Source organism: Ixodes scapularis, unplaced genomic scaffold (genome assembly GCF_016920785.2).
Source record: "Ixodes scapularis isolate PalLabHiFi unplaced genomic scaffold, ASM1692078v2 PGA_scaffold12__126_contigs__length_90152505, whole genome shotgun sequence".
NCBI classification, from domain to species: Eukaryota; Metazoa; Arthropoda; class Arachnida; order Ixodida; family Ixodidae; genus Ixodes; species Ixodes scapularis.
The window spans coordinates 71,358,315-71,372,766 of record NW_024609838.1 but is presented as its reverse complement, the minus strand read 5'-3'; the positions used below and the strand labels follow the sequence as shown (position 1 = coordinate 71,372,766).

General features: G+C 46.3%; 1 protein-coding gene across 1 annotated transcript; it reads right to left on the bottom strand.

Annotated features, from left to right (window-relative positions):
- Nucleotides 1–3,963: 3,963 nt before the first annotated feature.
- LOC120846837 lies at nt 3,964–5,073 on the bottom strand. The gene has a single exon (XM_040218723.1). The coding sequence runs from the start codon at nt 5,071–5,073 to the stop codon at nt 3,964–3,966; it is 1,110 nt and encodes a 369-aa protein (XP_040074657.1).
- Nucleotides 5,074–14,452: the final 9,379 nt, after the last annotated feature.

Below are 14,452 nucleotides of genomic sequence, written 5' to 3'. Positions count from 1 at the left end.
CTCGAAGAGCTGCTTGAAGGTATACTTTAGTTGGTGTTTTTGTAATCTATCACAAGTTTCAGACTGCGACGACGCAGAGGTTTACCTTCGTCCACCATAAATATGCTGGGTTAACTTACTACCTCATTACGAACTGATGACCGCTTATCGGGGCCATTCGTTTAAGACAGGGTTAACTTATACTCAGAAACAACTTTCTGTGGCGTTTCTGAAGTGAAGAGTGCGTGTGCATAGCCTTGATTGGCGCTTAAGATGCGCGGGCGTTTTTAACTTCGACTACATTGCCAAAAAAGTTGCCCAAGTCACCCCCGAGTATAGTGCATTGTCACAGATGGTAATGCAAACTTGTCAGGGTTATATCTTCAATATACGAGCTAGTAATATAAAACATATCCTTGCTTTATTTTCTAAAAATAAAATAGAGGAAATATACGCGACTAAAGTCAATGACAGGTTAAGAAAAATCTAAAAGAAGAAAGCCGATGGACGCTTGAAATGGAGAGAAGGTTTCTCCTCTCCGCTACAAGCTTCTGTCCGCTTCCTCCTCTCCAGCTCGTAGATTTTTTCTTAACCTGTTACTGACTGTAGGGCAAGAAGGATTAAATATGGGTAGAACCAACGTTTCTTGAAACATGCTTAAAATTCCTGTGCATCTACTTCCCGCAGAACACTCGAGAAGCCAATCACACCAATCCACGAAGAGAGCTCGGCGAATAAAAAGGCCAAAGCATGTTTAGACATATGAATGAGCGAGAGATGTCACTGAGCATGACGGTTCACGTACTGACTTCATGCTCAGTGTCACGTTACAGACTTCATTTTTAAGTCAAACATATTTTCAGCTTCTCCATTGGCCGAGTTTTCTTCGTAGATTGCATTGATCGGCCCCTCGAGTATTCTCAAGGGAAGTGGACGCACGGGCATTTTTAAAAGCAGAGAAAATGCGGTGGCACGTTGGGCATTGTTTTACGTGTGTACTGCACATATATTGTAATTCATTGACTTCCGATTTTCTTCCTTTACTACTTCTTGGATGGAAAGGGAACGCTTGATGCTGCGTACCATTTTTCGCTTTTACACATTGTTGTAGCGAAGGGGGCTTCGAAGGGGACGCTTCGTCTTCCGCTGGTCGCGCTCTCTAGATCGCACTGATTGACCCACTAAATGTTTTGAAGGAAATCATATCTGCGGGTATGTTTTAGAGCGTAAGGCTAAATGAGAAATAAAATGCTTAGTGAAACCTATACAATTATAATTGTTCTGAAAGCGCGGCGAATGAGCAACTTGCAGCATAATAATACAGAGGAAAACACATGTGTTCATATTCTTGTTTTCTTGTTGTAGGAAGTCCGGACACTGATGCCACTCATCCATCTCCAGGAAAATGAATTTGACATCTTTTTGGACGGTGTCCTGACAGTGAGCGACATCAGAACGACAGTAGAAGCTGTGTGCACATTGCTGGCAGTGATACCCGTCTCGTCTTGAAACTGTTTCGAATTTTGTTAGCTTTTTTACTGCGAACAGAAGAATCAATTTTTGCTACTCCAATAAAGTATATGATTGGACATGATGTTTACTGTTCTGCCTGTCACCTAGTTAATTACGTACAGGAATGAAGTGTGTTGACTCTGGCCAGACTGATGTTTGTCAACCTGTCGAAAAGGCCCAGTGCTAGCGATTAATGAACAATCTAAATACACTTTGGTTGGTAGAAAAAAATGTACCTTGTGGAGCAAGAAATACAAAATACGATTTACTAAAAACTAACTAGGAATGTAAAAAAAACTCATTTGTCATAAGAGAGGGTTAGAAGTACAAAATATGGTTTACTAAAATAACGCCAACATAATCTAAAGAACTCGGCATTTATTGAAAGAACCAAGGAGGGTTCCGAATAAAACATAAAATAGGGTTCATAAAGAAAAACCAAAGAAGGTTCCGTAAAGAACCTCGAAATAAGGTTCATTAAGAGCACGAAGAAGGGTTCTCGAAAGAACCCAAATGGGGTTCATTAAGAAGAACCAATAAAGGATACGAAAAGAACCCTGAAATAGGGTATATTAAGAGCACCAAAAAGGGTTCTGGAACGAACCTGAAATAGGGTTCATTAAGAGCACCAGAAAGGGTTCTGGAAAGAACCCGAAATGGGGTTCATCAAGAGCACCAAAAAGGGTTCGGGAAAGAACCCGAAATAGGGTTGATTAGGAAGAACCAAAAAAGGATCCTAGAAGAACCCCTAAATAGGGTTCGTTAAATAGAACCCAGAAGCGTTCTGAAAAGAACCAAAAATAGGGTTCATTAAGAAGAACCAATAAACGATCCGAAAAGAACCCCGAAATAGGGTTCATTAGAAAGAACCCTTTTTGTGGGTTCTTTTCTGCACCTTTAAGGGTGCCGCCCATTGGACAAGCGAAAGAACCCTAAAAGGTCCTAGTTGGCACGCTTTTTTTTACGCTACCTCTTCGGAAACTCGCATTGCATCCGCTGCCTATGTTGACGGCGGCAGCGCCTATCTCCAAGCAAGCAAGCAAAACTTCATTTTGTGTAAGGGCCTACGTCCTGGTCTGGACGGCCCGTCCGGCCCATGTCTCGCGGATGGATTCCGTAAGGTTACCGTGTAGCCTTGTTCGTGGAGCAAGGCTTTACGAACCAGCCAATCCGGCGTGCGTGAGCACCGTTGCTAGGGTTTGTATCGCCTGCGCGTCAAAAATATGCCCGCGCGGGTCGGGGGGCAGTGCCCTTGGTATTCCTTGGGCGCCGCCGGCCTGTGTCTGCTCTGCCCAGTGGCGGCCGTTTCAGGGGGGGGGGGGGGGGCAAAACGCATGCCTTGCCCCCCCCACTCTGAGAACTGGGGGGGCAAGTGCCCCCTTGCCCCCCCGGTTGGTACGCCCATGTCAGTATGCCTCCCTGACCCTATATGACACCAAGAACGCGACTCTTTTCTCATCCGATTTGGTGCTTTTGCCGAAAGTTACGTGGCCGGGAGGCACTCACTTGATCGAATGACATTTTAGCGAACGCCCACGTTTCATCGAACGACACTTTAGCGAATAGTCGGACGCCGCGAAGCGGCGTTTTCGGGTGGGCCAAGTGAGTTCATATTTTTGTAATGAGTTGCCGCAGACTGTCGCCGCGAAGCGGCGTAAAGCGCAGCGCGACGGATGGGTTAACGCGCGCCCCCGTTATTCGCTAAAACGACCATTCGCTCAAATGTCGCTGTTCGCTAAAATGTCATTCGCTCTTGTGATATGGACCCGACTTTAGTGTTGCAAAGGCGGGACTCGTAGTTAATCCACAGTGGCCGTACCTGGGAGCTAGCCCAGATGGGATAGTCAGCTGTGCATGTTGCCCCCAGGCTACGCTCGAGATCAAGTGCTCGTACAAATACAGACACGTGCATCTAAGCACAGTGAAGGACAAAGATTTCTATCTTGACGCAGACATGACACTCAAGGAAAACCATGCACATTATTTCCAGTTACAAGGCCAGATGGTTCTCACTGGGCTTCAGATGGGGTATTTTGTAGTGTGGACGGAGTGCTCTCTGGTGACCATAAGGATACAAAGAGATGAGCAGCTGTAGGAGGAGCTTCTGACAAAGCTGGAATCCTTTTTCTTAAGACACATTCTGCCCGAGCTGGTCACGCGGCGGCTAGATCCAGATGGCGGACGTTCTGCTGTGACAGTGTACTGCACTTGTAAGAAGCCAGAGAAGGGTCGCATGATAGCATGTGACTTTTCCTACTACAGAAGAATTGTCACTGCACAATTTTTTCAATCTGGAGGCCCCTTTTAGCCACCATTAACTAGCAACTCTCACTTCTCACTGCATGTTCCAATTCTTTTGCAATATTCTCTTCTGTCAGTTACGCATTCTGCTCTTTGTGTGTTCATGTGAATAAAAAAGTTGTTTATTGCTGTTTGCATTTGTAAGATCCTGCATGCTTTTTGAAGAACAGATCAAGAACCACCATCCTTCTTCTTGCCAAAAATTGAACTGCGCATATTTACAAGGGCAGCACATATAACGACGATTTTGTCAATCGTTGCCATGCCCCTGTCCCCCTTTTTTTTCAGAAGTGAGACAGGAATGATGCGCTGCAGGAGGTGGAACTTCTTCAGCTGACCAATGGTTCTCTCGACTTGTATCCGAACACTGGAGATCCTTCGGGACACTTCAACTTCTTGGCGTGTTAGCTGAGTCTTCCCTCGTGTATAGGCCGGGACTATCAGGGAAGCCCCACGAATAGCTAGAAGTTCTTCAATGGGAAATCCCCTATCGGCCATCACGAGGTCCCCGCTCTGAATGAAGTCCAAAAACCCACAGTGTCTTGTGAGCTCCAGATCGCTCACCTTCCCACCCCAGCATTTAGAAATGAAACAGATCCCTCCACTTGGACAAATGGCGATTAAGAACTTTACCGTGTTATGATGTTTGTAAGACGAGAACGTTTGCGTCCTTGCCTTAAAGGTGCATGGTCGCTCTATGAAGATTTCCGAGCAATCAATGATGCACCGAAGGTTCCGTAGCATTGGTACCGTGCACAGCTTTGGGAGCCGCTGTCTAACTGTGTCCGCTTTAGGCCAGAGAATGCATGGAGACAGCTCAACACTGAGGATGTTAATCCAGGCATGGAAGACTTTTGATACAGTTCCAGGAGAAATTCCAAACCTGGACGATAGGTCCTTGTTGAGGAGGCCGAGGCGGAGCTTCATCAACACCATCAGGAGTTGGCTCCAGTGCGGTATCTTGGCACTGAAGTTTGGAGTGTAGAGTGCCAGAATGTAATGGAGCAGAGCCCAGAACATTCCGCTGCTTGGTAATCCTGTAAAGAACTCCACCTCCGAGTCATTCTTGAGGTCGACGTTACCATACACAGTTTTTGTTTCTTCTTTGAGAGCTTGATTTTCCATTTGCAGCCTCCTATTTTCTTCCAGAAGAGTGTCAATGTCAGCGCTAGACAAATCTGTTTCGCACGACACACCTGTTATCTCTTCCTCATCCATTGGTGCATCGGGCGCGTCGGGGGCACCGGCCGCGTCAGGCGCGTCGGCCACTTCGGGTCGCATCCGTGACGACGCACGATGATACCGCCGCAGTGCAGCAGGGCTCCGCCGTGATGAAGAAGCCCTATGAGCAAAGATGTGTGGCACCCAGTCTGGGTGATTGGGATCGTCAGATGGTGATCCTAGAGGAAGTTGAAACAAAACGAAACTTATGGCTGCGCTGCTCGCGAAGGCCTGAGGACGTGGCAGCTTTACAAAATAAAGCGGTAATCTTCTCTACAAGTATACATAGCACTCGTACTTACCAGTTGTGAAAGGCTTGCTGCAAATCCTTGTATCGTTATTGGGCACAAACCCAACGCGTTTAACAGCGACGGCCCAAGCTTGGCGGCGTCCCTCGTTCCTCGGAAATCTAAATAATTTAACTTTTGACAGTCTGTTGGTCCCGGCCTGCATTGTGCAGCCAACTGCACAACACTGTGGCATCTTCCCTGTGACCTGATGTTCAGAAGACTAAACTGACTAAACGGTAATATAAAATGCTGAAGCACAGGGAGCTACTCGCAAGAGCTCCCTCCCATAGTTGCCTGTGTCAGGCAATCGACGCACTTACGTCCAGCGGCGTCATTTCGCAGAAATATACAGAAACAAAATTGTGAAGCCGACTGTTAAACTCTGCGGCATCCTCGTAAATGGTAAACACCCAGAAAACGCAAAATATGTGGGCAGAATAACCGAACGAACACAACCTGCTAAACGCGTTGCCATTGCAAAACATGTAAACAAAACCCGAACCGGAAAAGATTTCTGCCCACTGTCATGGCGACCGGAAGTGCCCGGAATGCCATGTATACAAAATGGCGACTTCTACCTCGAGCGGTGTGAAGCTTCCACGTGGTAAGTTTTTAGCATTTCTATCTACTTTTACCGTTTTTGGTATAAGTGTGATTGAGTGTACATAAATCTGATACCCCAAGGAGCTGCCTGAAATATAAGTTGAAGGTGAGGGAATGTTTTGTGACGAAATAATGGTGTTCTCATTTCCGTCTCCACGTTCGTGGACAAAAGTTGGGAGTGGTGTAAAGCTTTTTTTTTTTATCTTGGTTTTCTACAGCGAGGTTCTCACAGACGCAGAAATTGCAGCAATGCTGGACGAAAGCGATGGGGATCTGTTGGATGCAGAGGACCCTGAGTTTTGTATTTCTGCCCAATACGAATCTGGCGTCCACAGTGATACAAGCGATCAAGAAGTTAACGAAAATAAACCCTGGAGAAGGGGAACAAGAGGGACAAAGGACAAACAGAAATCCCCAAACACAGCTAGGTGACTGGTGAGCGAGAAGTCCCGGGTTCGGGTATCGAACCCGGGACTTCTCCACTACCGGTGGAGCGCTCTACCAACTGAGCTAACCAGGGGTTAGACGTCGGTAGAGCAAACCGGTTTTATCAGCTGCCACCAGTCTAACACCAACAAGGGTGAAGCTTGCGATTTAAGGCTGTAAGGGTTTATTTTTGTCATTCTTGTCCAGCTCGCTTGCACCTTCGCATTTAATTGCATTATAATAAGAAGTTAACATGGATGACGAAGATTAACACGAGACACACAGCCCTCCGGAAAAGAAGAGATGTTCCTGGAAGGGAGGCTACGTAAATTCATACTTTTGTTACTATTAATAATATTAGGTATAAATTTGGGACACTATCTTTTCTTTCAGGATTCAAGCAAAGGAAACTCCAGACAATGACGATCGAGCGGAGCCGTTTCACCAAGGTGAATAGGCTCTCTCCTCACCAATATTTCATGAAGTACTTTCCAGCCGACTTTTGGGGAGAATGTGCTGCAAAGACCAACCTGTACTCCGTACAAAAACGCAATCACCGCTCTGTGAAAACCCTCTGAATTACCCCCTAAATTTAGCGGAAAAATTTCCCCGCCAAATTTGGTGGAAAAAATTCTTCATGCTTAATTAAGCGGCAAACTTACCGGCTAAATTTAGTGGAAAACGTTCATCGCTACAATTAGCGGAAACAATTCCCCACAATTTTTAGCGGAAGAATCTCCCCGCTAAATTTAGCAAAACAATAGGGAGTTTTCGTAGACCTCCGCAACGAAGAAGCCGCTACTGCGCCTGCGCGCCGATAGCCGTGACTGTAGAGTTTCGGGTGGCGTAGCGGGTTGCGAAGGGCATTGTGGGACGGCGAAAACGATCTACGAAAACTTCCTCATTTCTCCACTAAATTTAACGGAAAATTTCTTTGCAAAGTTTAGCGGAAATGTTTTCCCACAAAAATTTCTCCGCTAAATTTAGCGGGAAAATTTTACCGCTAAGTTTGTGGAAAACCTTCCCCGCTGTACTTAGCGGAAAAGTATCCCCGCTAAATTAAGCAGAAAAATTTGCCCCTAAATTTTGCAAAAACGTATCCCCCTAAATTTAGCGGAAAAAGTTTCCCGCTAAATTTAGCAGGGAAATTTCCCCTTCTAAATTTAGTGGAAAGATTAATCCTGAATGTATCGGAAAACTTTCCCCGCAAAATTTATCGTAAAAAGTTCTCCGCTAAATTTAGCAAAAAATTTGCCCGCTAAATATAGCCCCAAAAAAATCCTAACTAGCTGAAAAATGCCCCCGAAAAATTTATCGGAAATATTTCTCCGCTAAATTTAGCGAGAAAATTTCCCCCTAAATTTAGGGAATATGTCCCCACTAAATTTAGAAGGAAAATTTCCCCGCTCAATTTAGCGGAATATTTCCCCACTACATTTAGCAGAAAAAGGTTTGTGCTATATTTCCGCGCTAAATTTAGCAGAAAAATTTTCCGCTAAATTTGGCTAAAAGTGTTCCCGCTAAGTTTAGCAGAAAAAACTTCCTCGCTAAGTTTTGCGGGAAAATATCTCCGCGAAATTTAGCGGAAATATTTGCCCGCTAAGTACAGCGGGGAAGGTTGCTATTTCCCTCGGCCGAAGTAATGCCCCAAGTTGATCGCATTCCGAATAAAATTAAATAGCTGGTAAAGTTTCAGTCCACGCGAACCGAATCTGAGGGAGAAAAGGAGGCGAGAGGCGCGAAGGGACGTTAGACCCCCGAGCTCTGGTTGGAATGTTTAGAGGGTAAACGGAAAACCAGCTGACTGTCTTCATTCACTGTTAGAACGCGGTCGAACAGGGAATAGAGACAAAGGCAGCCGGCTTTTCGTCTACCCCCTAATCGTTCCAACCAGAGCTCGGTGTTCTGACGTCCCCTCTCGCCTCCTCCTCTCCCTCAGTTTCTGCCCGTGTAGTCTCTGAGAAGGTGAGAACGGCAGGGAGGAGCTTCACTTGTACCGCCTCCAGCGCGAGCTTCCTGCCTTCGACAACGCTTCGACATCTCGTCCATCCCGAGCGCACGCGCGCAGCCAAAGCACGGCGGAAGGCATGGAGAACTTGCTAGAGGCAGGGCGTTGGAAAGAAACGCCCTGCCGTTCTCGCTCTATCAGATACTATAATGCCCCAACTCAATCCAAGGTAGGCGCACTACTTCTCAAACATCCGCGGTATGCTTTCAGTAAATGTTGTAAAGATATCTGTTCACGGCTACAAATAGTTGCTATTTGTAGCCGTGGACAGATCTCCTTAAAGCATTTATTGAAATCCGCTTCAAGAGTTAATAATCTTGAATTCATGAAAAATACGAACTCTTAAACTGACTTCAATAAAAATAAATGTTTCATTGTTGTAAAGTATTATTAATGCAATAGCATTAGTAGCCACATGACAGGGAAAAGCTGACGGCGTCCCTCTGTGGACCCAACAGTAGAAAGGCAATCGCGCCGTATAGAGAGGAGGAGGAGAACTGTGAAGGACAAAGGCGAGAGAGAGAGACGACGTCATGGGGCAGAAGGCAATGCGCGCGCGGATGCTGGGCCGAGTCTGAACTTGCAGGTGTGCGGGTTGGTTTGTGCCACCAAATGGAGTCTGAATCAAGTACTAGCACTGGTCCAAGTAGGCGGCAAAAAATTAAAGGAAGATCCATTGGTGAATCATTAGGGAATGCGTTAGCACGACCGTTGGGAAATGCCATACACGTCCGTCCCTTTTCGGGAAACGTTAACACTGACCCCGTAACGAAGCCAAAAAAAGGAGAAAAGAAAGCCAAACAGAAAGGTGAAGGGGCCATCGATAGCGTTTTCCAAGGGACATGCTAACGCATTTCCTCAGGATCCATCAATGGATCTTTCTTTATTCTTGTAGTTAGCTTCATTCCGTCCACCAGCGTGGCCTTTTGCAAACGTACTCGTTTGTGGGTCTCCTGCTGAAAGGTTCGAATTCGATCGTTAACACCCGAATGTGGTGTAGACATCGTCCACCACGTGCTCCAGTAGCAGGTTTGTTATACTTCTACGTTCAGCTGGAAACCTTCAGAATCAGCTTCAGAATCGTAAACCACGTCATTATAATGGTTCCGAAATGTATTTAAACACCACCTTGTGGCATTGACAAAGATTTATGCCCATAACCTGTACCGTCGCAATCACGCCGCATTGAATATTCGTAATCTAGAGCCAAACTTCATCTTCGGCATGACTACTTCCTAGCCATAAATATTAGAATGTAATTAACGTCCTGTTGCATTTTTTATGTAAAATTGTAGCTAGAGTATTACGAAAGAAATAATTGCACTTAATAAACACACTAAATAGGGTGTCCCAAGTTATGTTTTTGACGTTCGGGCTGCACTCCATTCTTGCAGATATACTACTTATGCGTTCTTTTTGTAAAAGAAATATGATACTAACAAAAGTCTTATTTCTGCTGATAACACTAGAGTAATCGGATCATGAGATAAAGGGTGTGGGGTCTTGTCAGCTTGGGGCCCGTCTTGAAGACGTTGGCGGCGTTGGCGGTGGACATCCAGGACCCCCCCTCCCGGACAGCGTCGGCGCCCGAGGCCCTGCACGTGCTACGGCAGAGCCAGACGGGGAGCTCCAGCGAGAGACCGCCCAAGATGGAAAAGAGGCTCCGGCCGGGTCTGGTACGGGATGACGGCGAGAACAGCGGGGGAAGCTGGGACGATGGGAGATTGGCAAAGGGGACTCTTGCGCGGGAAACGGGCCACGACGGACGTTCGCGCTGGTGGTGACCGCGCCGCCGGCTCGGGCGAGGCCCGGTGACATGGTCCGGACTTAGACCCCGGATTCGACCCTCGACGACGGTGTTCCCAGGATGCGGTGTGGAGTAGCACCGCAGGGACGATCGGCATGCAGCATACAGTGGCGGCGCACCCCTTCCAGGCCTCTTCGATCACTTCTCCCGATCCCGAAACCCCCAGCAGAATGTGAGTGGAATAAACCCCTTCTGCCGAGAGCTGTGCGTTTGCTGTGTCACGTTCATTCGTAGACCGGGGCTTGGGGAATCGGACGAGAACCCTACAATTGGGGAAAACAATAAAACGGCAATCTTTCACATGTATATTTCTTATTTCAGAAGCAACCTATTTCAATACAGGTGAATTGACCAGTCTTTACGCGTTACTCGAAAAATGTAACCAACTACAATTATAATTAACCCTAGTTAAAAAGTATTTAATTAGATTACTTGCGAAGAAAAGTAATTGGCCGTTACTTGGCAACCTAACTGTTACCTTTTAGGTTACTTCAGAATTTCAAAACAACAGATTTTTCTGCCCGTTTGAACACGGGTCTTTCCTACTGTTCATTATTGGATTATAATCAACGAATTATGAAAAACTCATCTTTTTAATTCACCAACTTTGGTAAACTGTTCTCCGGTCGAAAATTGTTTTCAAGGATTCCTTTGTAGGAATCATTAACAAACAAAGGGTACCATTAGGAGGGGAAGGAAATACTGGTAACGGTAGATCCGAAATTGATCCAAAAAGTGATTGATTAAAGGTCATTTGATTACTTGTAATTAGTACCGTACAAGTCTTGAACTGACCCAAAGCAACAAAACATCCCATGCTTCTCTGGCGTCCTGTCGCCGAACTTGTCATTTGCCGCTACTTTCAAACTCTAACGATGAATCCATTTGCCCAAATTCCCGCGTTGCTTCACGCTATATTTGAGCATTCGCATTCTCATCAATGTCATATGATTTTAGCCAAACAGAGTACCAGTTGGACGAGGTCCAGACGAGCCCGGACACTGTAAAGGCGTACAACCGTACAGGTAAGTAAACCAGTAAAGGCTGGTTCACACACTTGCGTTTGGGTTACAACCGAGTGTGTTGTGCAGTCTTGTGATCTCTTACGACGAGCGAACATCCTGGCGCCATCTTTCGGACTACCGTGTGTGGGATATTGCTACCAACACGGGTACCGATAGAGGAACCAAAGGATTATTTCAACAGCGGTGGCGATCTCAAAGGAGACGTCAAACCTAGTAGCGCGGTCCCCACATCTCCGCGGCAATATCGACGAGCGTTTAGGGCCACATTACCGCGGGTCGGTTCGATAAATTACCTCCGTCGGTGCCAATGATCGACTACCTTGTCTCACTCTCTCGAATATAGCGGAAGAGAAGACACACGTACCAGAGTAAGGACAAAGTCCAAGAGCATTTATTGGAACACTCTTAAAACAAACTACAATGTCCCCATCCAAAATGACCCCCGCGCCGGCAAGGTAAGAAAACGTCCTTACTTGGCCAGACGCGGGGTTCCGGAGAGCCAAGACCGTGGAAGCATCGGAGAAGTTGCCGACACACGTCCTATCTCTTTCGCGGTCACCCGAACGAGTCCGTTTCCCGAAAGTGGGAAAACAAGAGGCGAAACCTCCTCGACTGTCAGCAGTGATTCGCATCCGAGGGGGGGACGGAAAGAGGTCCCCCTGGGAGAGAGTGAGAGGAGGGCCCCCCAAGCCAGGCGGCCCTCCACCTCACGAACAGGTCGGAGCTAATGGCGAAGAAGGCCGAGTGTTCCGACCCGCGGCTGTTATTACAGCCATCGGGGAAGGGAGACCACAGGAATCCCCACACGTGGAAGACTCGCAATTTCCGTATGTTTTTTTTTGTTTTTGCTTTTTTTTGCGCATCGTTTTTTTTTTTTTTTTTTTACTATGGGCTTGTAAAGCTTTTATTAATGTGACAACCGCCATTTCTTATAGATAGTGCGGAAATTTCATCTCGCGAATAGTGCAGAAACTTCACTCCAATGAAATGCGGTTCCGGGGGCCACCTTAGAGATGACGCCAACTTGGTGTCTTCTCGTTGTAAGAGAGCGCAATCCTAACAACTGCTTATTCTTTTCTTTTTTCTCCTTTTCCTTGTATGAGTTTTCCCATGCCTGAGTTTGAAAAGAAAAAAATGAAAATTTGAGAAATAATCAAAAATATCTTCATGAGGATGCGTCGACTGCTGAGCCACAGCAACGCGATGCTGCGAAATGCTACGCTCCGAGACTTGGAGGCAAGTACGCTTCTTCAAGCTCGACATCAGGAACGTATGCGATGCATTTTTATCACTGACCCAAGTCAAGTTTATGTACAACTACTTCATTGATTTAGCGGAGAACTAGGGCAAGAGAGAGTGAACGGCATGTATAAACCACATGCCGAAAAAGAAAAAGAGGATGAAGGACGAAAATAAACGCTTCGTCAACATGACCAATCTAATGATCCCAGAAAACGTCTCCAAGACATAAGGGAAAAGGCCCAAATATGCAGCAGAGCCGAAGGCCAAAACTGTGGACCTGATCGGTAGGGTGCATGACGTTGCGAGGAAGGTTTCCGCATGCATAGCTGCCGGCATTGAAGACTTTTCCGACAGACTAAAAACAACCAGGCAACCAGGTTTGAACACTAACCACATGGTACGTTGGCTTAGAAGAAACAACTGCAGCCTCCTGCCTGCTGACAAGACAGGAGAGTTTGTCATCGTAGAACAAGAAATGTACAAGCACAAAGCCAAAAAATCTATGCTAAAAAACTTTGAGGAACGGAAAGACATCAACGAAAGATGTATGAAAAACGCCAGAGCACAATTGGGTCGACAGTGTTAAGAACTAGGCATCACCAAGATAGCGAAGGAAGTCAAAGGCAGCCGTGAACTATGTCTGAATCCTTTTTTTTTTGCAGTAAAAACGCACAAGGAAGGCAGTTCATTCCGGGTAATGGTATAAGACAAAGGCACTTGGCAACATGTGACTGTAAGAGAACTACAGAAACTCTTTGTCACTTCTACAAATCGATGATCCGTTCCTAGTTTGCAACTTAGATGAGGTGATGGAATTCCTGAACGGAACGCAACCCATCAATACTTTCTCGGTAGATGTCAAGGACATGTACTACAACCTGCCACAGCAAGGAGCCTTAGAGGCAGTAGAAGAGTGCGTAGACGTTTACGGTAGCGTTAAATTCCAAAGCCAGAGCGGTATCAGCACATCAGACTTCCTCGATCTCTTGCGCACCTACTTAAGCTCTCTGCACGTCATGTATGAACGAAGTGTTTACATGCAGAAAGAGGGAATTTTCATAGGTTCAAGCATTGCGGCAGCCTCATGCGACATATACCTTGCAAGAAGCAACAGAGATTTAGTGCCGTTTTTCTGGGAGATCAGAGTTACAAGGTGCTTCAGATACGCGGACGATTTTCTGGTATGTTTCCCGATGAACAAAATGGCAGACTTCGTGTGCGAAAAGGTAACGTAGAAGTTCAAGATAGCGCACAGGGGTCTTCAATTCGCATTTGAACTATCGGAGAGACGCAGGCTGCAGTTCTTAGACATCGAAATGACATTTGGAAAGAAGCATACTTGCTCGGTGTACAAGACCAGAGGGGAGAAAGGCATACTGCCGTACGACTCAGGGCACACTAAGTTGGTGAAGAGGAGCGTCGACTCTGGGTGCGTTTGGCAGGCCATAAATAAATCATACAAAGGCAAATCACCCGACTACAGGCAAGCGGCTACCCAGAATTCCTGCTAGTAGCTGTGGCAGAAAATCACATAACAACGCACCAAGGCAATCGCAAAACCAAGGAAAAGGACGCGGACAAAAAACCACTAGTAGTGATGCATACATTCACAAATTTTCGCACAGGCTGAAAAAGATCGCCGAAACGCACGAGGTCAAAGTGGCCCTATTCGCCCCCTTTAAGCGAAAATGACTGTGCAAAAAGGTAAAGGCGACACAACGGGTCAATCGTCGTGTCGGATAAAAGACAAAAGCAAGTTCGTCGGATGCGTAGAATTAGTCATCTATAAAATACCATTGACGTGTGTCAAATCATACATCGGACAGAGAGGAAGGTGCCTAAATGAGAGACTTCGAGAACATAAATACGTATTCGGGCAATTGCAAGCACCCGGCAACCTGGCAGCGCATTGTGCAAGATGCGGCTGAGAAGCGCTATTTGGAACTACCTCAGTCTTGAACAGATCAAAAGATAGGACCAAGCGCGAAATTATAGAAGCCTTCCACATGGCATTAGGGAAGCACGGCACGTGCGTCAG